Source organism: Aethalodelphis obliquidens, unplaced genomic scaffold (assembly GCF_003676395.1).
Source record: "Aethalodelphis obliquidens isolate GAN/ISIS:26980383/991018 unplaced genomic scaffold, ASM367639v1 scaffold23, whole genome shotgun sequence".
In the NCBI taxonomy this organism is placed as follows: domain Eukaryota; kingdom Metazoa; phylum Chordata; class Mammalia; order Artiodactyla; family Delphinidae; genus Aethalodelphis; species Aethalodelphis obliquidens.
Window position 1 is genome coordinate 3,686,265 of NW_020837967.1, and position 27,299 is coordinate 3,713,563.

Genomic DNA, 27,299 nt, shown 5'->3' on the forward strand with positions numbered 1-27,299 from the left:
AAAGGACAGCTGCAACAGCTGAAACATTCGAGAGGCTTGTTAACGCAAGAGACTGGGAGAATGTTGACCACGACCACCAAAGTATCACCGACATTTCAATCAAAGACAGATTTTTTTTTCCCCAGTTTCTCAATCCCTTAGGTGAGAGAGGCACATCTCCAAGTACTTTGACATTACTTTTGTTTTTCCTGATCACTTTTGCTTGCACAGAGACCCCACATCAATAAACTACCCCATACCCTGGATTGAATGCAAAAAATGTTTGCTCATTTAAAAAGCCTGAAAAAGAAAGGCCGCCTGTAGAAATAAACTTTATGAATGGGGCAGGCCGGTTTCCTCGGCACGGAATAACCTACCGAGCCGGAATGAATTGGCAGGAGCCGGAGCCACATTTAAAGGGCCAGAGCGCGAATTCCCTCCTGCCCGCCCCCTCCGCCCCGAACCCGGGTGCGCCTCGCCCACCCTCCCCGCCGCCCCTCCGCCCTGGCCGCCCTCCGCGGCGCCCCTTTCCGGTCAGTGGAGGGGCGGGAGGAGAGGCGGGGGTGGGGGGGCGGTGAAGTCCTGAGCGGGTTTGGGTTGCAGTTTCCTTGTGCTGGTGATCCTGTCCCCTCCTCGCCAGAGCCAGGCTCCTCCCCCGTCGGCGCGGATGACACTAGAACCTCCTTAAGTTCCGTCGCGCCACAGCTGTCTGCGAACACTGAGCTGCCTGGCGCCGTCTTGATACTTTCAGAAAGAATGCATTCCCTGTAAAAAAAAAAAAAAAAAAAAATACTGAGAGAGCGAGAGAGAGAGAGAGAGGAAAAGAGAGAGAGACGGAGAGAGCGCGAGACAGAGCGAGCCACGCAATCTGACCGGGCAGTTTCTGCTCTCCCAGGTCACACGCCTTCTCCTCCTCCTCTCTGCTCCTCGCTACCCAGGTTGGTACCGGCGACTTTTTTTTTTTTTTTTTTAAGTTTGATTTGTTTCCTCTCTCCATTTGGGAGGACTTTAAAACACTGAAACTCAACCCTCCTCTTTTGGAGAGTTTCTGGAGGCTGGAAAGTAGGTCCTGGGACCTGGGTCCCTGGAGGGAGGGAGTTGTCGTCCAAGTTGGAACCGCTCAGTCAGTCCCGGGTTCCCGGGAGAGCCGGGCTGCTGGGGATGTATTTGGGAGTCATTCAGTCCCCCGCTGCCTCCCGGTTTTCCGACCTCCGGAGGGGGCGTGCGCGTGTGCGCGCGTGTGTGCGTCGTGGGTGCGTGTCCCGGGGGCGCGGGCGCGGGGCCGGGCGGCTCGGGGGGAGGTGGTGCCACTTCATAAACTCAGGTGCTAAGCACTTAGGACCTCATCCAGGTCTCCCCTTCTCTCCTTTGCAGGTGACCCGAGAGAGACTCAGTCTTGGAGCCGCCGAGTAGCCCCCGGTGCAGAGGAGCCTCACTTGCAGAATTCCAGCCAGTCTTCGCCCCCCTTTTACAATTTGGTCCCCCTTTATACTCCCATATCTAATTTTTGGAATTTCTTTTTTCTTTCTCTTCTTTTCGCTAAACTACCCCGCAAAGATTTAAAAACAAAAATCTGATTTGCTCACCTTTCCTTCCTAGCTTTCCCATTTCCCAACTGAAAACAAATCTTTAAACGACCCCCGCCCCTCCGACGGCAGGAGCACCTGCAGAGCCTCGTAGCCCCCGACCTCCCAGCCCGACCGCCCTCCCTCTCAGCGCGCGGGTTCCGGGCCCGGCGAGAGGGCGAGAGCGCAGCCGGGGCCATGGAGGTGACGGCGGACCAGCCGCGCTGGGTGAGCCACCACCACCCCGCGGTCCTCAACGGGCAGCATCCGGACACGCACCACCCAGGCCTCGGCCACTCCTACATGGACCCGGCGCAGTACCCCCTGCCGGAGGAGGTGGATGTACTTTTTAACATCGACGGTCAAGGCAACCACGTCCCGTCCTACTACGGAAACTCGGTGAGGGCCACCGTGCAGAGGTACCCTCCGACCCACCACGGTGAGTCCGCCCCGGGTGCGGGGACCTCCGCCCAGCTGTACCGGCTCTCTCGGGTCGGAGAGGCAGGGAGGGACCGGGGGGTGGGGATACCCGGCCAAAGCCCCCAAGTGCCGTTGCTGCTTCATTAAAACAACAACGACAACAACAACAAAAACTGGGGTCCGGAAATGGGCAAGGAAGGCGTCTCGATCGTCGCGAGAGTCTGTTTTTCAAAACAGTCGCAGCAGGCGCCTCTGCGCGACTGCGGTCCCCTGGGCCTGGCGCTCACCTGGCGGGCGCCGCGCTGCAGCCCTCTCTCCCCGCGCGGCCGCTGGTTCGGGGGCCTCGGAGATCCCGGGCGCGGGGAGCCGAGCCTCTGCCTCCACCAGCCACCGCTCCCCCGACCGGGCATCCGGTGCCGGCTAAACCTGGCTGGGGCTGGGTTCTTTCTAGGGGCTTCGCTCCCCCGGTTATCCCCTGGTTCTCTCTCTGGGGCTTCTGCCGGCGTGCCTCGGTATGTTTCTCCGGCACATTTCCAGAAAGGCCAGAGAAACGTATTTATTCCCACCTCTGTGTTTCGGCCTTTCCCCAAAGCTAGTGCATTTGGTTTTTAGACACATCTCCTACCTCTAGGCTCTGAGGAAGGGAAGTCTGGTGCTTTGACCGGGTTTTGGTGGAAAGACTCCCGTCTTAAGTTTGAGACATTTGGGGTTTCCTAGATTCCCGGCTGCACGGAATTTTCCTCCGTCTACACTTTTTGGTTGCCTCATTGCCTGCTCCCCGCAACTCTTGCCTTGCTGTCTCCTTCGGCCCTACAACAGACCCATTAGGCTCCCAAAGAAGATTTGGGATCCATCAGGGTTTCCTTTTATGGAGGAGCGATTCCAGTTGCCTTTTCTTTTCTTTCTTTCTTTCTTTCTCTTTCACCTTGAGGAATTCAGGAGAGTTCTGAAATGGTAGAGAGAAACCCAGCCCCATGTAGTTGGTGGGAAAAGGCTTTTAAGGCTTTGCATCTGTAAGCATGTTCCCAAAGAAGAAATGGCAACATTTCAGACAGAGGGGCTGTGAGGCCATCTCAGTTGAGGTCTGCCTTGGTTCCCCGACTTAGATCCCGGGGCTGGGGCCGATGACAGAGCCCCTAGGGCAGCAGGCGTTCTCCTCCCTGCTGTCACCAGGTTTCAAACAATTGTTTCTGCGGATGGGGCGCTCTTTGCTCTTGTCCTGTGCAGATCAGCAGTTAAGTGGAAATGCGGTAGATGCAGCCTTAATATTATTTACTATACTACTTCCTGCATAATGTGAAGCTTGACCCTTGGTGTGCGGAGAGCTCTCCTTCCCCCTCGACTCCCCTCCCCTTCCTTTCTCTTAAGATTTTAGTTTCGGTATTGTTCTTAATGGTTAAATAGAATGTCAAACGCTGAGACAGGTACTGGATTAAAAGATCAATAAGTGTGTGGATTTGTACTTGCCGTTTAAACTTACCCCTCTCAGAGCCTCTTCTGGTCTGAGTTACAGCTGCCTTAAAACTCTGCATTTCAAACGACAGCTCTGTTTACTGTGTGTGTGAGTGAAATAGACACAGAAACTGGAATTTTTTGTGTCTCAGGGGCTCAGGTGAAAATGCACGTATTGCATGGGTGGAGTCACAACTCTGGGGGCATATGGGCCCGTTTTATTTTTTTCCAGTAGGATCTGGGAGGGTGAGAACGGCAGATAGAAGTACCATCCCAGAGTCCAGGCTTGGAAACTTTCTCCGACAGCCTGAGCGGTTCACTTCCCTGCAAATCCCATTCCAGGCCGGGCCAATTCTGAGCAAGCAGTGAAGTGGGGTTACGTGCAAGTAACCCTAAAATGCTCCCTCTCCTCTCTTTCAGGCCCTCTCCCTGCTCTGGGCCTGGGGAGCCGGCTCTGCAGCTGGGCCTCTCTTAGGGTCCGTGTGTTCTCCTGACTTTGAGCGGTTGTGTGGCTCACCCCGTCAGCCCTCATCCTTCCCAGCCCACCCTCTTATCAGGCTGCCTGGGATTAGGTCTGGGCTGGGGGCCGCTGGGCCATTGAAGGAAACCAATAAATCAGGTCAGGTTCCAGAGAGGGACCTCAGGGCTGTGATTCAGAAAGTGTGTCTGGAGAGGCCAAGGAAGCCAGGGCCCTTCTCGCTCCATGGCAGCACCCCTTGGGCGTCAGACGCAGGCCCTTAATTCCCTGGATTTGATGGGACATTGGTGGGGAGATAGGGGTGAAGGGGGTGTGTTGGCCCAGGTCCTGCTGGGGCCCCCAAGATCAGGGAGTGTGAGGTCCGGTCTGTGTGGGGGTTGTCTTGCCAGGGAGGCTGGGGTGGAGGAGGAGGATGCCCAGGTGCCTGAAGGCCTCTGGGGGCTACTCTCACTCGCCTGTCTCTCTCGCGGGCCTTCGCCTTTACCCACGCAGGGAGCCAGGTGTGCCGGCCGCCTCTGCTGCACGGATCCCTGCCCTGGCTGGACGGCGGCAAGGCGCTGGGCAGCCACCACACCGCTTCGCCCTGGAACCTCAGCCCCTTCTCCAAGACGTCCATCCACCACGGCTCCCCGGGGCCCCTGTCGGTCTACCCCCCAGCCTCGTCCTCGTCCTTGTCGGCAGGCCACTCCAGCCCGCACCTCTTCACCTTTCCACCCACCCCGCCGAAGGACGTCTCCCCGGACCCGTCCCTGTCCACCCCGGGCTCAGCCGGCTCGGGCCGCCAGGACGAGAAGGAGTGCATCAAGTACCAGGTGCCTCTGCCTGACAGCATGAAGCTCGAGTCGGCGCATCCCCGCAGCAGCATGACCACCCTGGGAGGGGCGGCGGCCTCAGCCCACCACCCCATCACCACCTACCCGCCCTACGTTCCCGAGTACAGCTCCGGACTCTTCCCGCCCAGCAGCCTGCTCGGGGGCTCCCCCACTGGCTTCGGATGCAAGTCGAGGCCCAAGGCCAGATCCAGCACAGGTAGGAACGTTCTCTCCCCTCGAGACCTTTCCCCTCGCCCCCCTCCCTGCTCCAAAATCCGGGACAGGGACTAGAGCGTGCTCTCCAGCCCTTCCCGGGGGCTGGGTGGCCGTTCAGACCCTTCAAAGATTTAATATCTTCCCATTCTTCCAGTGGGGAAAGAATGCGGTGTGTCCTCTCTCATTCCTGTCTTCAGAGCAGAGGGCAAGTGAGATCTGATTTAAAAAGCCACCCGCAAGAGCTGGGGAAGGAAAAAGACAAACAAAAACAAACCCCCATCTCCTGCCTGTCCTGCCAGGGAACTTCTGGGTGCTGGCAGTAACCTTTAGTCAGTTTCCAAGCGCAAATGGAAGGGGAGGGAATACATCTTTAGTGTTTAGTGCTAAAAACGAAACCTCCTGAAACCCAAACAAACACAGGTCCCTCCTCTGACCCCCCTGGCCTCTACATCCTGACCGTTCTCCTCCGCTCAGCTCAGAGGGGGTCATACAGTCACCAGAGGACAGCCCTTTACACAGACATGTATAAATAAAGCGTGTGTATATTTTTCGCCGGGGGCGCGACCGTGGCAAAGACAGGACACACATTCTTTGCGTGGAAAAGAAGTCTCCCATCCTGACTTCTGGGTAGAGAGGTGGGCTCTGCCCTGGGGAGGCAGTTCAGTGGAAGTCAGAAGGGCTAGTTAACTGCAGTATCTTCCAGTGCTGGGAGCTCAGGCAGGGAAGGAAGGCGTCTTACGAGCTACTCCCCGACTGATCTGAAGCCAGAGGGGTTAGGAAGGATGGAAAAAGATTGCCCAGGTGTGTCTCTGCTTCCTCTGCCCATCTTCTCTCAGAAAAGCACACCCCAGCTTTATTCTCTTGGTGTAGAGGCTGGCATGAAAAGAAACAGGAAAGCCCGCACAAAGTATTTCTGCTTTAAAAATAAAATAATCCACCACCAATGTCGAAGCAGCTGAAACAGAGTCGGGGAGTCTCTGAGATGAGATTTCACTGTATTTTTTGAGATGGTTTGGGGAAGATTGGCATGTCTCCTTGGTGGTGTCCATTTCAGGGTGGACAGTCTCTGTCCTGGTCTGTCCCAACTGGGTACCCTCTGCTCTCTCTCTGTAGAGACTCTGTATACACAGAAGTGGTGGAAATCACTTGTCTTTGCTGGATGAGACAACCAGTCTTGAAACAGAGCCTGCAAAACCGGGGTTTAGAAAACTTCCGAGGGAGGGCTCTGGGTGCCCAGTGACCATGAGATCAGTTTCCAGGGTTTTTTTCCAGGGTGACATTCACTCCGACTGCCTGGGCAGGACTGTCTCTATTTAGTTGATATGTTTTAGCTAATCCAATTATTTTCAGACTGCTGCACGCGACAGTTGCATTGTTTATCCCGAGCCAGGAACTTTAATAGAGCCCGGATGCGGTTAGGCTGACAGAAAACTCAGACCTGCGTGTTCAGTACATGAAAGTCGGCAGAGGGAGAGGGAGGTAGGCTCGCTGGTGGAGCTGAAGAGAAAGCAAGAGGAAGGGAGCACAGGGCAGGAAAGTGGCCTGGCTGCCTCGGCGAGTGGAGGGTCCCCGGGAAGCGGGGTACAGATCTGCTCACAAAAGCGGGGGCGGGGCGGAGGGGGCTCGATCAAGGCTCCGAGGCTGATGGCAGTAAGAGAACAACCTGTCCATTTTGAAGTCGGGGTGGGATTTTTTGGGGGAAAGTTCTCTTTTCTGGTAGGGCTAAGAAGTTGGGGGCCAGATCGTGGTGTCTGAGGCTGGGGTGGTGGTTTGTGTAGGGAGGGGCCAGAGTGACTTTTCCAAATGCCTCTCGTCCTCTGCCCTCATTTCCGCATGTGATCTCTCCCCCTCCATCGGGCACACCTTCTGCCTTCGGGTTTGCCTGGCTTTTCTGTGTCTTCCCTGGAGACCGGGACATTTGGGGAGGGGGGAGGGGCGAGGGCGAGGGCTGTGGTTTCCCTAAACCAGAACCAGGGGTACCTGTATACCTATTTTCTTTTATTTTTTTTGGAGAGGAGAGGAGCCGGTTTAAATTTGGCTTTTGACTTCCTCCTCCTTATTCCTTTCTCACAGTCAGAAAAACCCAGAGCAACACAATTGGGCGGCGAGGGAGCTGGGACTTTCGGGAACGTGGAGCGCGCAGGGCAGGTTTCGAGGCTCCGTGAAGAGGGTGGAAGGAGTGGGAATTCCTGAGAAGGGGATTCTCTTGGTTTTAGTGGTTGCTTTTCTGTTTTTTTTTTTTTTTTTCTTTACCCTCTTCTTTGCTATCGTCTGAAGGAGGAGCCCAGAGAAGGGAGGGTTGTCGCATTTTGGAGAAACGGTTGAGTTGTGGTTTAGAGCACCTATTGCTTTTTTAACGCCCGGGCTGTCCGGGCTGAGATGTGTCTTTGCAAACAAGACACCAAGCCTTTTGTGTGTGTGTGTGTGTGTGGGGGACCATTTCTTAGCTCCCACCCCCTCCACCGTGGGCATCCAGCTCCCCCTTTTTCTCTGCAGCCTCCCTACTCCTTCAGTCCGGCCTCAGTTTCAGGATTTCAGTCGGAGGCCAAGGGGTGTTTGAAAATGGCTGTTGAGCGTGAGGAGGCCTCCCGGCGCTGTGGTTGTCACCTAAGAGCGAGGTGTCTGTCTGAGCAGCTCACAGCAGGCGGTGAGCGAGGAGAAAGAAAGCAGGAGACAGTCAGGGCCTCCGTTAGGAAAACTGCTTGTTTGCTGAAGTCACAGATGAGAGGCAACAAGGAGAGAAAAAAAATAAAATAAAATAAGAAAAAGCCACGCAAGGCAATCACAAACTTGCCGAGTGAATCAAGACAGAAAATTGCTCTAATGTGCAATTGCTGGAGAAGCAACTGTTGCTGGCTTTCAAGGTCCCTCGGAAAAGGAAGCTGTTATTCTCCCCACTGGCTGACAAAGGAAAGGAAATCAGACTAATCGTGTCAGGCAGGGAGATCCCCTGGCCCAGGTGCCCAGGAGCGGGGCAGTCCAGCCCGAGCTGCTGGGGATGCAGGGGACTGGGAGCCCGAGAAAACCCCCAGAGGTCAGGGACAAAACGGCTGGGAGCCCGAGGCCCCTGTCTGCACAGGATGGGGAGCGTGCCAGGCCTGGCCAGTGTCCCCAGAAGAGGCTGACACAGCGCCCACCGGGGACACGAGCACTGCGGGGGCCCTGGCTATGCCTGCGGCCACACCTCCTCACCCACTCGCCCTCTCCTCCCCCCGTGCCTCTCCCACCTTCAGCAGCCACGTCCCGAAGGCTTGTGACCCCAAAGCAGAGGAACCTGGATGTGATTCAGCCCAGAGCCTACTCAGAGCTGCTGGATGCCTAGCAAATGCTCCTGGCCCATGAGGGCCACATTTCTGTGGATAATCTCAGGGGTGCTTGGAAGGCTCTCTGTAGACCCCGGGTTAAGAACTTTTGGAATTTGGAGCAAGAAATTGAAATCTCTCAACTCCTTAACTTTTTTTTTTTTTTTTTTGAGAGCCTGTCCCTGGAGAAAAGCCCAGGCTCAGGGGTGTAAATTCCTTGCCACCCTCATACTTGGTCTGGGGGTCCCCGGGCCCTGGGCTGGCCTTGCCCTCCTCGTGGGGAGTCAAGATTCCCAAGCGTCCTGCCTGCGGGTTCCCTTCCTCCACCCCGTCTTCCTGGTAGCTTGGGGTCAGCTGATTAATCTCTTAAAACAACTGGTAGGGGCTCATCTTTCTCCCCTACCATCCCCGAGCCCCTTCCCAGCACCCTAAAGACCCTTTCCTGACTCCTCTTCTGGGGGGCACCAGCTCTGCTGAAGCCACTGGCCCTGCAGGGTTGGGGGCTCCTCCTGGGTCCCTCTCGATTGGCAGTGAGGCTGGTGCGTCCTCGCCAGGAGAATGAGGCCCCCCAGGAGCGGGGCAGGTTCTCCCAGAAACCGTCCTGTCCTTCTTCCTCTCGGGGAAGTTGAGAAGAACTCTGTGAGCAAACTCCCCTCCTCCTAAAATGGTATCTGGAGGGATTCTCTCCCGGGGCTTTCGCTCTCGAGGTGGGTCCCCATCACTCTCCAGCCCCGGGAGTGAGTGCTGTTTCAACCCGGCCTGGCCGGTTTTCTGTTGATTTTGTTTGTTTGTTTTTTTTGGAAAAAGAGCGACTGCAGGCAAGTCTTGGTTAATGAGCCGCGACCCAAGGGCCTCCCCCCTGCCCTCCCCCCATAAACTGGCCCCTTCTCCTGACTCTGCCCCTCCCAGCGCTTCCCCTCGTTCTGTTTCCCTCCCTCCCCATCTCCAGCTTCCTTGCCTTCCAGATTGCTCTGCGTTTCCCTCCAACCTTCAGACTGGGGTCTCAGTGGCTGGAAAACCACAGAAAACCTTGGGTTTTTTCTAGAGAGTAAAAAAGATGATGGGGGAATGAATGAGTGGACCCTGCTGGGTCTTCATCTATTTCTTGCCAGCCGGGGACATTTTACAGTTTTATTGGAAGTAAAATCTAAGGCCCTCGGTGCTCAAATCAATCAGCCGATTGATCCATCTGTTCATCTGTTGATTATCTGTTTCTCCATCTAGCTATCGATGAATCTCTCCTTTGGCCCCATCCTAATCTTCATTATTTAATCAATCCGCATAGACAGAGCTGGTGATGATAATGGATCATCTTTGTTTTCGTCCGAGGGAAGCGAATGGAATGTTGTGCTTTCGCCATCGACCGGGGCTCAGGGTTTTCTCAGGGAACTGTTTCAAGTTGAAATTCGCCTTCCTCCTTGGCTCTGCCTGACCTTCCCCGTCAAGTCAGGCAGGCCCAGGACGAGGTTCTGCTGCTACTGATTCCTGTGCTGTTTCTTGGGCTGGGAGCTGTGTGTGTGTGTGTCCACGGGGAATGGTTAGGCCATGAAAGTGTCACACAGTAACTCTTTTCAACTCAGGAGCCACCTTCAAGGGAGCTGGGCAAGTTCTCCAAAAGAGGAAAAAAGAGATAGAGAAGAAGTTCTCCATTGAACTTTCATTGCCTAATTCTGCTGACAGCTTTTCTGTGTGTCTTCCTTCCATAAGTGACTTATGTGTGATCTTGTTTTCAGAAGGCAGGGAGTGTGTGAACTGTGGGGCAACGTCCACCCCGCTGTGGCGTCGAGATGGAACAGGGCATTACCTGTGCAACGCCTGTGGGCTCTACCACAAGATGAACGGACAGAACCGGCCCCTCATCAAACCCAAGCGAAGGCTGGTGAGTTGTCCTAGGGAAGCACTGGCCCGACACTCTCCGTTTTGTGTCTTTAAGTTCCTCTCTTCAGGAAGAAGGGCTTTCTGCTGGAAATTGGCAGGACGGCTCAAAATCAGCTCGCTTGGGATAGTTTTCTTTTTTCTTCTTTGTTTTCTTTTTTGCAAATTACATATACAGAAAGGGCCCCCCGCCCCCGCCTTTCTCCCCCTCCATGGTTCTTAAGTCACTTATCACATTTTTAAGGATGCTCACTTCTGGGTTATCAAATCTTAAACGTCTTCACTGATAGAATGATTGCTTTCACAGGACCAGGGTGACTGATTTAAGATGCATTGATAGTCACGGTTTCACAGAGGAATTCAGTACGGGGATGGAGTGTCCCAGGTGCCACCCAGAACTTGTTTCTGAAGTCATACAAGTGGGCTCCTAGGAAGTAATTACAGTCTCAGGGTTGCCTTAGTGACACGGATGAGATCTCATGGGCCAGGGCTAATTAACTGAATTTCACAAACAGCGGCCATTGGGCTCAGTGGAGTTTTTCTTCTTCCTTGGTCCGAAGAATTGAGGAATTGCCAGAGGTAATTCCTGCGGGGAGAACTGTGCGATTCCTGTCCTGCTTCTTGGTCTCCCCTAGTGTCTGGTCTTATTTTCCCTTTGAACTCCTGCCGGTCGGGTGATAGTTTCCTCTCTCCCCCCTCTTTGTCCCCTTCTTAAACCTCTTGACCCCTAGGAATACTTGAGAAAACCTGGCCCTGGCAAGCATTTATAAGGAAAACTAGCCTGAGAGGTTCATTTGCAAACTTGTCTTTGGAATCTCAGGCCAGATTGAATAGCAAGTGTATGTAACAGACAAATAAAAGCAGGCTTGCAAATGATAACTGTAACCACAGTCAAGAGATCAAAATGCTTTTTGTGGTGATTCACCAAGTAGAGAGGGGAGGAGGGGAATTTCCCCATGCAAATTAATGGATGAAGCCGCATCCCTCAGATTCTAAGGTGGACCCTTCCCAAATCCTCTGCATTCTTTTTAAAGAATTATTTGTCTTCTCCATCCGATGTTAGTGCAAATCAACACCTTTCACATCCTCTTCAGAAGAAGGAAAATCTGTCTAGGGATGGCAGCGCCCACGTGACTTTAATTTTTGGCAATCCTAGGTCTCTAGGCTTTATTCTTTCTGATCTTTGCCCCTTTCTCCAGCTCTCTCAACCTTCCCCCGACTTGTCCCCATGCTCTTTGGTACTTTTTTTTTTTCCTTTCTCTCATGTGCAAAGCTAACTTCCTAGGAAAAAGCTGCCGGATATCTGAGCTCTGGAGATAACTCATAAACAACAACTCAGCTTCCCCAACTTAAACATCAAGATGTTTGAACGTATCAGAACAAGACGTGTTTGAAAAAAAAAAAAATGGCTGGAGATGTTAGCACAGAATGAATATGATCGCACCACAAAAGAATGTTCTGAATCACTCAAAACCTGGCCTTAGAAAAAAAAAAAAAAAAAAGAGAAAAAAAGAAAAGGAAAGAAAAACAAAAGAAAGAAAACTAACAACAAAAAACTTCTTGTTAAAATAAGTCATGGTACCATTATAATTGGACTTTTTTTTTTTTTACTGTAAAAGTAAGGAAGGAAAAAGAGAGCAGTAAAGTGTCAGACCCCGTAGTTGTCTGGTTGATAAGCAAGAGTACATTTGACATTTTCTTGGGGTTTCTTCTGTCTGGGTAGATTGTACAGGAGGGCTGGACTTGCATTCTACATAATTTTGTCTTCATTCACCTTTCATAAGAAATCTCTAGAACTCTGAGTAATAATTACTTTTAATTCTAGAGTTTCTTCGCCGTCACATGTGAAGCTGCCTTCTCTTTCTTACTCATCTCTTCTGGGTGTTTTTTTATTTTTAGTTCCATAGAATTCACATGCTCCAGAGAGATACTCGGGGCCCATTCAGGATATATATACGTATATTTTTAGCCCTTAGATGTAGTTGACTTCTGAATATCTAGAACTTTCTTTTTGTTCTTTCCTATATTTCCTGTTCCTCCTTCCCTGCTCTGTCTCTCCAGTTTGCTGCTTTTGCACACTTGCAGACTTGCTGAAGACCACCCCGCCTGCCCCCTCTGTGTAGTCAGCTCTTCCATAGATGCATATCTAACACTGAATGAACTCGTGCAGGAAATAGAAGGGAAGACCCATAGAATTGTTTTCCTAGTGTTGCAAGATTTTCATAAGTCTCACAACTAGCTTGCTTTATTAATGTGCTTTGTCTTCTGCTAGTGACCCAAACTGTGACTTTTAGAGGTTCTGTATAAATCCTCATAAAGTCTAAGCCTGTTTGGATTCATGTTACCTTCAATACACTGCAAAGGGCTGCACCATGAGCGTGGTTATTTGGAACTCTTATTTTATCGGTTGGCATTGAGCACTTGTACCATCCCTTCTCAGTTGTTGGGCCGGGAAATCCGGCACTTGCGTAGATATTAGTCTATTATATCCAGGTATTTCTTTTAAAGGGGGAAGACCAGGACTATAATAATAATCACATGATCATGTAGTTGTCAAAATCCTTAAGCACCAATTTCATATATCGTTTTCCTCCCAAGAGTACACAAGAGCAATGGTTAAGTCTTAAATTATCACATTTCATAAAGGCAGGTGGACCAGAGGCATGTGGGATAAGAGACAGCACCCTTGGACTGCGGTGAATTATTTTCCAAATGGACAACTCAAAAGTAGAACCTTCTCAGTTATGAGGAAGAAGAGCTGTTTTTCCTTTCTAGTTCCTCAGGACGCAGAAACTAAGAATTACTAAAAACAAACAAACAAATGAAAAAAGCCACAGCTCTGCTATTTAAACCTGTGGGAAGGGGCAGCATCTCTGTGGAACAATTGAGTAGCTTTGAAAGGAAAGGAATCAGCTTGGTTCATTCAGAATTGCCAGTGGGTTTTCAACATCTGACCTCTTCGGGTGTTTGGCCCAACTTCTTGCTGGATAAAATACTGAGGGAAAAGCACACCCTGATCCCTGTCCTTTCGTTCTGTGCTTTCATAACCATGCCAGAGTTTTCTTGATCACAGATAAAGACCAGATGAATTCTTTTTTTTTTTTTTTGCGGTACGCGGGCCTCTCACTGTTGTGGCCTCTCCCGTTGCGGAGCACAGGCTCCGGACGCGCAGGCTCAGCGGCCGTGGCTCACGGGCTCAGCCGCTCCGCGGCATGTGGCATCTTCCCAGACCGGGGCACGAACCCGTGTCCCCTGCATCGGCAGGTGGACTCTCAACCACTGTGCCACCAGGGAAGCCCACCAGCTGAATTCTTACTCCTTCTCTTGCCTTTGATAATAGTTTTGAGTCCCAGGGACCGAAATAATTTTGCAGTTGAAATTTTCTTTTTATGTTGCAAGGGGGTGTGAGGAGATGAGAGATATATGGTTACAAGTGACCCAACCTCATTTCCTTTCAAAAGTTTTTGAGCTTAAGTTTTCTTTTTTAACGTATGGACATAGGAAATAGTCCCCTTCTACATATAAGTGCGTCGAAAAGTGAAAGAAAAATCTCCCTTTTAAAGGAAATGAGGGCAGTGACACAATCAAATAATGAAAATTCAGCTTGGGGCTGACATCTGACCTGTAACCATTTTGCTCTGTGAACAGCAGATAGGAAGCACCTACTTTCAAGAGGGTGAAATGAAATGAAGTTAGGAGCGGGGCCAGTGTTCCCTGGTGGATTGCAGAATTCCTTGTTCCTCTCAGTTTGTCTCACTAACTGAAAGCCACCTAAAGAGAATGAAGATGGCTGTCACCACGAGTGACCAAATCTGAAAGCGTGGGCCGTGCACAGTTAGGATGCCTGCAAATTGGCTGAGGTCTTGTTCAGTTAGGATGTCTGGCTTGGTGCTTTCTCCGTGGCCCATCCCGTGGGTGCCAGCCACACATGCGCAGACGTTCTCTCATTCTGTCAGCACTCTGCCCTCCTTATCATTCCAGTGTTTCTTTATTTGGGATCTAGAAAGCGCTTTTGATGCTTGGGTTTGTTCTTCCTCGGCTGTTGGTCTATTGTGATGACCAGTATCCTTGTTGAGAACTGCTTTTCCTGGGCAGTTGCTCTTGAAAAAGACCGCCTGTAGGCCTGGCAGAGGAAGCCACTGAGAGCCTGGTACCCAAACGAGTCTGGTTAATTCAAAATTGCTACCCATAAAAATGAAACATCTGGAAAACTTTGGGGGGAGGGAGGGGGGCTCGTTATGTCGGTGAGGTGATGTCGGCTTTCTCCTCCTCCCGAATCCTTCCCCGGGACAGCAGGCTATGTGCTGACCACCGGACTATGGTCTGACCTGCTCCTATGCCAGTGGATTGGCTTCATGCTTCTTCTAGATGCAGGTTTTGGGGATCTTTATTACTTTCATGTGGGCCACTTGCTAGTTTTGATTTCAGTGATAATTTTTTTTGAGTTGGTCTCCGTAGCTCTGCAAACCCATTTAACACTTGTTTTGATTTTTATCCTCCCCTCTCTTCCCGCTCCCCAGTCAGCAGCAAGAAGGGCAGGTACGTCCTGTGCAAACTGTCAAACCACAACCACGACTCTCTGGAGAAGAAATGCCAATGGAGACCCTGTCTGCAATGCCTGCGGGCTGTACTACAAGCTGCACAATGTAAGTGTCCCGGGGACCCGCCCCTCCTCCCAGAACGGCCGCCTTCGGATGATGCCCAGTGCCCAGCATCCCCCTTCCCTGGTCCCCTTTCTGAGTTTTTTAAAAAAGAATTTTACTGGAGTATAGTTGATTTACAATGTTGTGTTAGTTTCAGGTGTACAGCAAAAGTGGTTCAGTTATACCTATACTATATCTATCCTTTTTCAGATTCTTTATCCATCTAGGTTATTACAGAATACTGAGTAGAGTTCCCTGTGCTCTACAGTAGGTCCTTGTTGGTTATCCATTTGAATCGCCCAATGACAAGGCTCAGAAAAGGCACTGCAATAGGACCCAGTGTAGGAAGGGACTCGGCACAGCGTAGCTTTGCTGAGATTGAAGACTCTGAAGCAGATGACCCAGCCCCTTAGTTTGTACTGGAAACAGTACGCATGGTGGGCCTGGTCTGGGTTTTTAAGGGGAGAAAAATCTTTCTCTTGGAAAAACCAAAGTCACCAGTCATATTTTGATGTTTCCTTGAGTTTTTAAACGTTTTGAAAAAAAAAAAAGAGAATGAGCCAGTGAAAAGAGAAAGGTAAATAGGATTGTAATGCACGGCACAGGAGTTCAGGGCGATTCAGTTACTGAGGGGTAAAGAGCCTTGGTGAATTTTAAACGGATTCTCTGAATAAAAGATACGAGATGAGAGATTTCATCTGCTGAGTTTGTCCTCACCAGGAGAACTCTTGCAAAGCAGCCGACGGAGGTTATCCTTACCAGGGAAAAGAATGCTTTTCTCCTTCTAGATCACATTAGCAGAATGATAATTGTCAGTCAGTCACATGGGTTTGGCTGTGTCATTTTTAATCTTTCAATTTGGGGGTCCTCCCATTTTGCAATATGTTTACCTTTAAAAAAAAATTTCAGCTATTTTTTTTTTTTTCCCTGCAACAACTCTGACTGACAGGCCATGACCCTTATGAGGCCAGAAGTTTATGTTGATCCCAGAGAAAGAATTTTGTCTCTGTCTGTCTGTCTCTGTCTGTCTTTCCCTGTCTCTCTCACATCATCTCTCTGGCTCTGTCCGGTTCTCCTGAAGTCTCTTGACCAGTCTGATTTTGGTAATGTCTGGGAGTGAATGGGGAAAGGCGGAGGGCTTTGCTCAGAACCATTCTGCCAGTCAACGCATCTTACCCCAAAACACCTGGGAATTGGGGAGGAAGCTTTTTTGGTTAGCGTTTTTGAACCACAGGAGAACTTCCCAGGGTGACCCCAGCAACTAGTCCTTTTGTGCTTCTTGGGAATGAGTTGATTTGATTCCTGGGGACCCCCGTAACACTCACCTCCCTGCCCATATGCCGTCCGCTCTCGAGAGGAGGGGCCCGGCGCTGACGGAACGGGGCTCTTACTACAATCCATCGTTTCTCTCCCACACATCCTCAGACTGTGGTCTGTGTACATTTATCAGCAATGAAACCCCAGGCCCGTTTTCACTTTGGGGAATTTCCTTACTCACTGCCGTGGAGAGAAGCAGATTTGTGATTAAAATCTGGAAGATTTGGGGCCTTTCAGGTTTATGAGCTACCCAGTGGTTGGTACAGCCGATCAAATGATTTGGGGGTTGTAATGTATGGTTTTGCAAAGAACTTTCATGTTACTTGATTACATTTGAGCCTCAAAGAGTCCCATGATGTAGACAGGGCAGAAATTATTTTGATTTCCCTTTTACTTGAAGAAATGATGACTCAGAGAAGTAAGGAACATGGCTGATGAAGTAGAAGGGCCAGGATGGATTTCTGAATTGCGAAAGGCCTTGCGGGGAGATCAGTAACCTCAGGACTAATAGGGAACAGAGGAGAGTAAGCACCTTCTCATTTTAGAATGTACCAAAGTTCTGTTCAAAGTCATGAATTGTGTGTGTATATATACTTCCTTCCTATTTCCACAGAAGTATAGGAATTATGAGAAACGAACCAGCTATAAATTCCTTTGACTACTCAGCCGCAGTGAGATAGGCTCTCAATTGTGTCCAATCTAAAAAAATATCTGTTTCTGAAGAATACGAATTTCTCATTAAATCAAAGACAGGTCAAGGAACCTTCTTCACTCCTCACTCCCACCCTATTCTAAATTAGCTCCCGACTTCATGGTTGGGCCCCAGTGGCTGGGAGATAGAAACGTGCTCCTCCTCCAGAGCGGTTCTGCCTTCTCTGGTTTAGTAAGAATTCACAGAAGGAGGCGGATTTGTTGTGTATTTAACAATAAGAGATAATAATCTATTAACGTTCTCCTCTTGTTGTGTTTTGTTCTGCCCATCGAGATACCATGCACGACCTAAGTTAGTTCCTGTTTTCTTATCTAGGTGTGTAGATAACTACCTATCTCAGTATCAGTGTTGCGACTAGTTATCTGGCTTTGTGTGTCTATCTGTGTAACTAGATATTATATTTAGATACCTGGCTCTGTATATCTAGATATCAGCGTAAAGAGCCATGTGTCTAGGCAGTATCTTGGGGGAGATTCGATGTGACAGTAGATTCCTATCGCCTCTGTAGGCTGCATCTTTATCTTGATTATGACTTTGAGGAAGGAACCCTGAGATGTTCTTTGGGCAACGACCTTTCAGGTCCTCTGTCGTCACTCACGTGGCCTTCCTGCACAAGGGGGAAGGCAGGTGTCCGTCCCACGGAGTGGTTCTGTACCCCTCTCCGGGTGACCAGCTCAGGCCCAGGAAGCTGTGGGTTTGCTGCTACCAGTAGTGTTGTCGGAGCCTGGCCTTCTTGGCTGCTAGATTCTTTCTTCCTTAACTATCCCTTTCTAGCCTTTGGAGCAAACAGGCAGGTCCTAGAGCCATGAAATCTTCTCTTCCTCCACCCTTGAGGACCCTGGAGGAAGGAGTTGTTTGTTTCCCAAGCAGTCAGGAGTGACTGAGACCCTGACCTTCCCTCTCTGAGTCCCTTTGCCCATTTCCCCAGAAACACGGCCAGATGTGTGGTTGGTTTGCTCTACGGGGCAGATGGCCGCTATTGAGGTCAATCTGATTCTGACTCCTCGTGGGGAATGATCTCAGTTTGCTTTGTCAAGTCCCCTCTCTTGATTCTTCTCCCCACACCCCTAAAACAAATGTGTATTCAAAACAAAACACATGAGGCTTATCAGAAAGAGAGCGATGGTCTGCTGCCCCAGGGACGGGACGGAAGACTAGCGCTTGCCTCTGTCTCTTTACTCAACTTCAGGCCTGGTCTTTGATTTTTAGGAGGAGAGTGCTTTCAGGCTAGCACAGGGCTTTGTACCCCATAAGTGGATATTAAATTCTCGTGGATTGGTTGTTTCACTATTTGTCTAGTAAGAAGTGGATAGTCAGGACCAGGTAGAAATTGCAACTTTCAATCATCACCGTGGCTGTGACGTGGGCAAGAGCTTATGTTTCGGAAAGACACTTTGTATTAAATTATGACCCCAGAACTTACACATTTCAGGGGAAGACTTTACAGCACCTCTTGTTTAGAGAAGTTCGTCAGAAGAGAGACAACCAGACATGACTTTGAAGAGGGAAGCAGTCCTAGCTTCTCAAGGCAGAGACAGACACTTAAGATCGATTGCCTTACACAGTCCTAACACAGATTTTGGACCAGTAGACAAGATATTATTTCCCCCCTTGAAAACCCCTCCATGGCCTCCATGCTCATGAAGTAGTCTAAGGTCATTCTAATGGAAGAAGACAAGTTATTATTATATTTTAGTTAGCAGAGAAATACAACCATCTTGGGTGGGTCTCTAGAATATGGTCCTTGGAGACAGAAAGTTCCCTGAGGCAAACTTTCCCCCAAATGATTGATGCAGATGAATGTAATGAATAAGCCCTGCTTGGAACACCTTACCTATGGCCTCTTGGTTTCTGAAATTGATAGAGGCTGACAGACCCCCGCCGCAGAAGCCTAGCCTGCAGGACTCTGGGTCCCTGGGAAGGAGGCAGGAAGGTGGGGAGGAAGGGGCCTCCTGAAAGCAGATCCCCGATATGGGGCAGTCAGAGGAACCCGGGTTGGGGTGTGAAAGTCTGCACTATTTCAGAGCCAGCCAAATAAAGTTAAAAAAAAAAAAAAAATTGATCTCTGTTTAGATTAACAGACCCCTGACTATGAAGAAGGAAGGCATCCAGACCAGAAACCGAAAAATGTCTAGCAAATCCAAAAAGTGCAAAAAGGTGCACGACACGCTGGAGGACTTCCCCAAGAGCAGCTCGTTCAACCCCGCCGCCCTCTCCAGACACATGTCTTCCCTCAGTCACATCTCACCCTTCAGCCACTCCAGCCACATGCTGACCACGCCCACGCCGATGCACCCGCCCTCCAGCCTCTCCTTCGGACCTCACCACCCTTCCAGTATGGTCACCGCCATGGGTTAGGGTCCCTGCTCGATGCTCAAAGATCTCCAGGCGAGAGTCCCTCCAGCCCCTTCTACGTGCATTTTCGCAGGAGCAAGTATCATGAAACCGAAACCCGATGGATCTATACGTTTTTGCAGGCAGAAAGCAACACGATGTTTGCCACTTGGACAGAGGAGCCCGCTGTGGTGTCTGTGTTCTCACTCCCTGAATCTGGATACCATTTGTGAATAAGCCATTCAGACTCATATTCCCTATTGAACAGGGTCTCTCTAGTGCTGTGAAAAAAAAAAAAAATTGCTAAACATTGCATATAACTTATATTGTAAGAAATACTGTACATTGGAAGAAGAAGACTTTATCGCCTCTGTCAGGAAGGCACGAAGGACGCCATGCATTTTAAGGACGATGGAAGAAAATAAAGTGTGGAAATTAAGAAGAAACTAGTTCTGATATCCAAATGGTTTTGTTTCCTTTTCCTGGTCACAGTTTGATGCATTAAAAGAAAAAAAAAAAAAAAAGGAAAAAAAAAAAAAGAAAAATGTTGTAGGCGAATCATTCGTTCAAAGCTGTGGGCCTCTGCGTAGGAAATTCTATCACTCCGGGCAACGCGTTACACTCCCAGATTGCCATGGAGGGTTCAGTTAGACTTTCCTAGGCCTCCATGCTTTGTGAACAAGTCCCTGTAATTGTCGTTTGTATGTATAATTCAAAGCACCAAAGTAAGAGAAGTTGTAGATTTATTTCATCATATTATACAGACTGAATGGTTGTACAAATTTATTTCCTGCTAGTGTTAAGAACTGCTTTTTTTGTGTGTGTGTGTTTCCGTTTTAATATTTTCCTTCTCTCTCAATTTTTGGTTGAATAAACTAGATGACGTTCAGTTGACCTAAGGCGGTTGTGCTCCACAGGGCTGATTTTGTTTTTCCTTTTTGTTCCTCAATGATATTTATTAAATAGCTTCTAAGGGTACAAGAGCATCTGTCCTTTGTCACTTCTCCTGCAGCCTGTGCTATGAGGGTAGCAGTGTATGAGCTACCCGCGTGCATGTCAGCGGCTCGGGCCCGACAGCCCGGGTTCTGAGAGCAACCGGGCTGAATGTTAGCACCTGTTGTGTTCTGTGTTAGTGATCACTGCCTTTCATGCAGTCTGTTGGAATAATAATATAAAAAGATAATAAGTTAAAAGATTTAAAAACAACCACATAACATGGTATCAAGAGTGGTGGCCAAGCTCTTCTAAAATCTGGTAGCTCTAGCTAATTGAAGCAAAAGGAGTTTAAACAAAACAAAACAAAATAACAAAGCCCAAACTTGTTCAGTTATTCACTAGGAGATAAGGCAAACCCCAGATAGTCAACATCAATTCATTTGGGAAACTGGGGATCTTTGGGGCTTATGGGATGCAGCGCAGAGGAAGGCATGCCCAGGCTGGAGTAGGTTCTGTGGTCCTCTCTGAGCTGCCGTTCCCTCCTCCTTGTCTAGCCTCAAGGAGACGATCTTCTAGCAGGAGAAACAGGAAGATTTCCTCGTTGGGATTCTCGGGCGGATTTGCAGTTGCTGGATCTGCAAGATGGAAAGGAGCTGGGCTTCACGTCTGTTTTGCTTTTCTACTGTTGAATTGAATAACATCACAGTGAAGGGTTGATTGGAATGTTTGCGAAACATGAAATAACCATTTTGTAACCTACGCTGTATAGTTTCCTTTTACTCTGTTGACAGAATGTGTAACGCTGGCACACATCTGAAAAATCTCTGTTAATCGCCTCTCTGCTTTCTTAGCAAATATTTCAAGCCTAAAGCTCAATGTTGAAATAAAGAAGTAGAGGATTACTGAGATGCAAATGAAGATCTGACTGGCTCCTAATTCGGATGCGGTTTCTGGTTACTTGTGAAACACCCCAGGCAGTGGTCGTCTGTTGCCATCTTAAACTTGGGCGCTGTTACTGGAGAGTTCCAATGTTTCAGGATTTGCCACTTTTTTCCTTCATACAGATTTGAGTGAATGCCCTTTCACCTTAAGAACAGGAGTTCAAATTCTTGACATTCTTGGGGGTAGGAGAAGGGCGGGCAGGGGTGGGGGGCACACGTAGCAAAATCCCAAACTCAACACTCCAGCTACATTTTGTTTTAGGTGCTATAGCGATAGTGGCACGTTTGATCCCATTCCTGCCTCAGACAAATGCCAGTTTATCATTCTGTACGTGGATTTTACATTCTAAGATATTTTTGGAGGATGACGCGAAAGATTTAAAAAAAACTATGTAACTATTCTGCAGTTTCTCCTTTCGAATGTTATCATATGTTTTCATGGCTTCAATAGTTTTGTTCTTTCTTTTTTTCTTCACTTAAAAGAAAAAAGACACACTAGAACAGCCACAGGAGAGAGGGTTTCCTCTAGAAAAACAACAAGATTGTAGATCTAAAACGCTGCTCCAATATTCTTGAGTAAATTGTACTCCTGATTAATTTTCCATCTCTTCTGCCTCGCTTTCGAAATAGCTGCACTTAGCACATCCATGGGAATATATGTGAAGATTTGGAACATTTCTTAAAAACATTTTAAAAGCCAACATAATAGAAAAAAAAACAAACTACATAGCTGTTGAACAGTTTTGCCATTTATGGACGTTCGTGATGTAAAAATTCTGAATGAAAACACTTCTTTCATTGACGCAACACATAATACCTTTGAGGATCTAGGTTGAAGTCCATTTAAAAACTTTTTTTTTTTTAATTAAAAAAAAGCAGATTAGGAAATAGAGAAACCAAGGTTCCAGTGTCTCAGTCTGGTGACATTTACAGGTTATTCCCCTTTGAAAAAAACAACGTGAACTGTGGCGAGGTTGGGCCCCTGGGTTGGTCTCCATGCAAGCAGAAGGTGTGACACAAGTGGGGACACTCAGAACCTGCCTTCTGAGAGCGATGTCTATTTTCTAAACCATTTTTTAAGTGTTTAGAATTATTTTTAAAGCTGAGTCCTCATCGCAGGACATCATTTTAGTATTTCCTAAGTCTAGAAACTGTGTGAAAGGAGCAAATCCTTCCCAGGTAATGCATGTCGGATCCGAATTCAGTAAAACACCTGTTCACAAAATTCAAACTCAGAAACTCAAATGCCATCCATTTCCCACATCTGATATGTTCCTCACAATGGTGAATTGTCCCACTGACCTTTCAGAGATTTAGAAGCATTATGATTCCACGTTCTTCTGTGTACTATCCCCCTGTCCTCAACCCCAAATCCACCCCAAATCCTCAAACCATTCTTGTGATCCTTCCTGGACAGCAGGCATGACTGACTCCTCTGTAGAGAAATTCCCTTCCATTTCCAAGCTAAGCAGAGATTAAAAAAATTTTTTTTAATTAAAAATTTAAAAATCACAAAAAGACAACCTTTGAACGATAGAATTTTATTGTTTTATCCACAGAGCAGAAATTTTAACCATGATCCAAAATAGCTGAGTAATACACTAACCCCTTTCTGCACTTTCAAATGAAATGAGCTTCTGAAAAACATTTTCATTTTCGCTTATTCCATCTTTCTCATGTTGGTGTGAACACACCCTCAGACTGGGACTTGTCTGCACTTCTTTGCAAAAACCCAATAAAGGGAAAACCCCAGAATTCAGAGAAATTCACTGATCATCTGAAACGTCTGACCACCACTGTCTTAGGAGTCTGGGAACTTGGGTTTTTATTCCTGGCTGTACCACTAACAAACAGGGTTATCTGGGGACTTTTGTTTGATTTCTCTGGGGGTGGGCTCTTTACATCATTAGAAGACATGCTGTCTAAGACCCATGTGAGAAGAAAAATGCCATGATTCCATTGGATTTTTAAACTTCTTTTGGAGAACACCCTTTATTAGGAAAGACGTCCTCACAGCCCTGGTTAGAATCTTGAGCAGGCTGTAATGAGGTTCCAGATGGGCTGGGGTCGTCCCACTCTCATCTGCCCTTAGTACTATCTTGCAAAACACAAATTAACTTGTATTTTGTGACTGTCACCCTGGGACAGGAGTTAGTGTCCCAGCCTGCGGATTCCCTGCTCTTTCCGCAATGTGTCCAGGCCCCTCTTGAGCGGAACACACAGGACTTGCTTGTCCTGCTGATGTTGGCAGTGTGATTCATATTTCACTCATCCATTGTGTAAAGAAAGTCTGCCTGAATTGCTTATAGCCCATTCTAGGGAGATAGCCAGCGTCCAGCCTTTCTTTTTCCTTGCGTTCTCTCTCTCTCTCTCAGGAGAGGAGGATCAGCAGAGGAAATAGATCAATGTTCCCCCAGAGCTGTTCCTTTTGGGGTGCTCTGTCCGGATTCCGGTTTCTCTGGGCTGTTCCTCCGTCACCCTTGACCTTCTTTGCAGGGGATCCTGGTACATTAGACACATTGTTTGCGGTGCGCTTTTTCAATCCCCTGTCATGTCTGTGTGCACAGTTTGGAGTGGGGATTTGGAGAGCGGGCACCCTCCCTGTCTCAGGCTAAACAAAAGGCGTGCAGTACAAAGCACTCCGCCATGCTGCCCGGGCCCAGCAGCAGTCCCAAGGCCTGCAAATACCTGGAGGGGAGCCGCTGATTCCTAGGGAAGCAGCTGTGGGCCCAGCCTTGTGCAAATGAGGGATGCCGTGTGGTGACAGGGCAAACCAGCCCCTGGCACCGGCTCCTAATTCAGTGCATTGACCTGATGGGGACCCCCGTGCAGAAGGATCCGGATGGGGTCGGCTCGATGCCCAGACTACCAGGTAGTCGACCAAGACATCAGCCAATCTGGTCTAACTTTTTTGGAGGAGAGGCCAGTGGACATTTCCAGAAAATGAAAGTTTTGCTATTTTCTTTGTTATTTTGTTTGCTTTTTTCTCATTATAGGATTAGTTAATACTTCTTAACCAAACTTGTAAAATACCCCTCAAATTTTTAAAGTTAAGTTTTACTTTTTTCCCATTTTTTTATTTTAAAGAAGCAGAAGAAACAAGATTTGGGGGGGATGCTGTTGAATGGGCCGTGTGTGGTCCAGTCTTTTGAATAGTTGGTCTGGAATCGTTTTTTGAATCTGGTGGCCCCAGGTATGGGGCTGGTGGAGCGGGGGCTTGGGTACAGCGTGTGCTTTTGGGGGGTCATTACAACTCCAGCTTATGAATTGGGAGGGGTCGTTAAGTGAAATCCACCCGGTGAATGCGGCCACCCTCTCCTTCTCGGTATTGGGAGGTTTGCTCCCCCCCTTTGTCGGGCTGGCCTCTAACAGCTGGACAGGACAGCTGCTGGGCGTCTTGGAAAGCAGGCGTCTCTGAACACAGCAGCTTCCTCGGCCGCAGCCCCGTCCACGGTCACTGCCAGCTCTGAGCTGAAGCTGCCTGGACTCCCTCGTTGACAGCCTGTGACATGGAGTCAGAAATCCTGCCGAGTTCTCCACGGCAGGCCCAGAGCGGACCTGTCTTCTGTGAACTTGAGAGGTGAGTGCGTGAAGCCCCCTGTCCTTCACCTGGAACTTTTCAGGGCTCCCTGGTGGCCTTAAGCTCGGCCTCCTTCAGAGAATACCCAGCTTCCCAGCGGTCAACCCATTGCGTTCACTCTTCTGAAGACCCGAGGACCACTGACAGCGGCCTGGAACTATGGGGGCCTCCCAGAAGGACAGTGGGGCTGGTCACTTGTTCTGTCTGGCCCTCGGGACTCACGTGGACTGGACAATGAGAGGAACGAGGGTGAGAACGTGGCCTGCAGGCTATAGTACACGCTGGCTCCCTACCAAGGCCCAGGGCCCGTCAAACCACAGAGAAATGAGAGCTGCCTTTGTGTTGCACACACCCTGTATGGAAGGCACGGTGCTCAGGGCTTCCAAAGCCCGGTTCCCAGAAAAGCCAAGTCCAGTGAGAAGAGTATCCTCCTCATTTTATGGAAGAGAAAAAGGTAGGGTGGAGAGGCTGAGGAACACCCAAGGTCACACATCTGGTGAGGGGGTTTGCTGAGACGGAACCCCCTGGGTGCACAGCGGGCCCCCCGATGGGGGCTTAGCCCCGTGAGGGGCAGCCAGCCCCTTGTGCTCAGCTCGGTGCCGGGCTCGTAAGACACAAGCAACACACTTCGTTTGATTCACAAACGACTGTGCAATGAACTGCTTTGAACCTAGATCGGTCCCTTTCTCAGAGGAGAAATTGAAATCCCTCATTGGACACAGCGGCCTCCAATCTGACTGAGTTCTGGGTGGGGAGAAGGGGTCGGGGGTGTGTGAGGCCGACAGGATGCGTTTGAAGTTCCCCCAAGGCCTGGTAACTGGTCCACAGCAACAGCAACACAGCTTTGTCTCCCAGGCAAATTCTTGGGGAACCTCAGGTCCGGTGCCTCTAGGAAGCCAACATTTGTATCATTTTCTTCCTGCTGCTGTAACAAACTACGGCAGCCTCGCTGCTTTACCACTCACTTCTGGAGGTCCAAGTCTGAAGTCAGTTTCACCAGCTTAAGTTACAGGATCATGAGGTCACGGGGTCACGGGGTGGGCTCCTTGTCGGTGGCTCTAGGGGAGGATCTGTTCTCTTGCCTTTTTGAGCTTCAAGAGGCCTCCTGCCTTCCTTGGCTCAGGGCCCCTTCCTTGTTTCACTCCAACCCCTTGTTTTCATCATCACATCTCCTGCTCGTCTTTTGTCAAAAAATAGTAGCTGACAGTTCCCCTGGAGAAGGATATGGCTTGGGCGGGGGAAGGGTCCCGACCCCTCCCTCTCCAGGGTTAGCCGCGCTATGTGAAGCTGGGGTCTCTGATCTTGTCTTTATTGGCATCAGGCCTTAAGTGACTGCGTTTGGTCTCACTAGCTGCTGCGCACTCTGATACCCGGGTATTGATGAAAAAAAGAAGGGAATGAAGAAATTCTTTACCCGCGCCCAGGGCAGTCTTAGACACGGCCCCTAATGTCACAGGGTGACTTGGGTTTCTTGGACTGCAAGGCACGCTGGGAGTGAGTTTTTCACTTTATGATGCATGTATTGAGGCAGGTGGACGAGATGGCTTCCTGTGAGCAGGGCAGGGACGGAGCCCTTTTTCCACCTTCGTGCTCCTTAGGCCCTTTCTGTGATGGTGGAGTGTAAGGCAATGATGGAGACCCTTGAGTCTGCCCTTCTTAATTGGGTATAAATGAGGGCATTTCCAGGACAGCATTTTACCCATGTGACAGTGCTTTGGAATGGAATTTCAGAGGCTCTAGCTGGTGAGTAGCAGGATATATCTGGGTGAGAAACAGCCCTCTCTCAGCTTCCCCCAAATTATACCAAGCAAGTGAGCATCTAATCCAGCTATAAGTGAAGTCAACCCTTCCCTTAAGAGGTTTACAGCCTCTCTGGGGAGATGAGAGGGCCTGAGAACAATTAAATTGGGAATGCAGATCTGGTTCACTGGTGGAGCAGGTTCTGAGGCTCAGTCCTCTGCTTGTAACCAGGAGAAGAGAGGACCTTACTGTCTTAATTGGATCGGGGGCCTGGAGCTGCCACTCGGGCTCCCGACCTGTGACGGGTGGCGATGTTAAGGCATGGGGCTTGGAGCTTAATTCACTGCGTCCCTGATTCCATCCGAGGCTGACTCTCCAGTTTGGGGATTAGACTTTCTGCAAAGTTTCTTTAGAGATTCCAGAGCAAGCCCGCCCCTCTGCTCCTTAGCTCACCCATTCAAAGATGGGGAAGAGAAAGCAAAACACCTCTGCCAGCCTGCTGGACTCGTCACCAGCAGCTCTGATGAAGGTACAGGTTTTCAACGGCAGCAGAGTCTAAGAAGAGGGTTGGGGATTAGGTGTCTGCTTTCCATTACGGCAGATAGAAGAGCTGGCAGGATGTCCACTCTCATAGCCAGCTGGCTGGACCGAGGTGAAAGGAGAGGAGGAAAGAAAGAGGCATGTATCAATCCACTTTTTCCATCTCCGAGGTCCTCGGAGGTACATAGCTGGCCCGTGTTTCCTCACTGTCACGACCTGGGAAACAGAAGATGGAGGGGCATATCTGAGTTACCCAAAGACACAGAGAAGCTTGTCCCCAAGGGCCCGTCCTAGACCGTGTGAGTGCTGGCGTATCTGTTCTCAGCCTTGACAGTAAAAGACAGAAAAGCCTACCCTGTAAGTCTTAACACGTAAGGGAAATGCTGCTTTGGTTTACTTACTGCTGAGAAAACAATGTTTGATATCTAGAAAAAGATACCTCTGATGGAAGATGTCA

At 49.3% G+C, this 27,299-nt stretch overlaps 1 protein-coding gene across 4 annotated transcripts; it reads left to right on the forward strand.

The window, feature by feature from the left end:
• The first annotated feature begins 684 nt into the window (after positions 1 to 684).
• GATA3 (GATA binding protein 3) lies at positions 685 to 20,955 on the forward strand. Of its 4 annotated transcripts, none has more exons than XM_027121588.1 (6): positions 685 to 917; positions 1,354 to 1,983; positions 4,387 to 4,923; positions 9,958 to 10,103; positions 14,620 to 14,745; positions 18,845 to 20,955. In XM_027121588.1, the coding sequence occupies exons 2-6, from the start codon at positions 1,743 to 1,745 to the stop codon at positions 19,127 to 19,129; spliced, it is 1,335 nt and encodes a 444-aa protein (XP_026977389.1). In that variant the 5' UTR covers positions 685 to 917; positions 1,354 to 1,742; the 3' UTR covers positions 19,130 to 20,955. The 4 variants fall into 4 exon arrangements, with proteins under 4 accessions (XP_026977389.1, XP_026977392.1, XP_026977391.1 ...); XM_027121591.1 differs by having other exon boundaries at positions 714 to 917; positions 9,961 to 10,103; XM_027121590.1 differs by lacking the exon at positions 685 to 917 and adding an exon at positions 940 to 1,041.
• Positions 20,956 to 27,299: the final 6,344 nt, after the last annotated feature.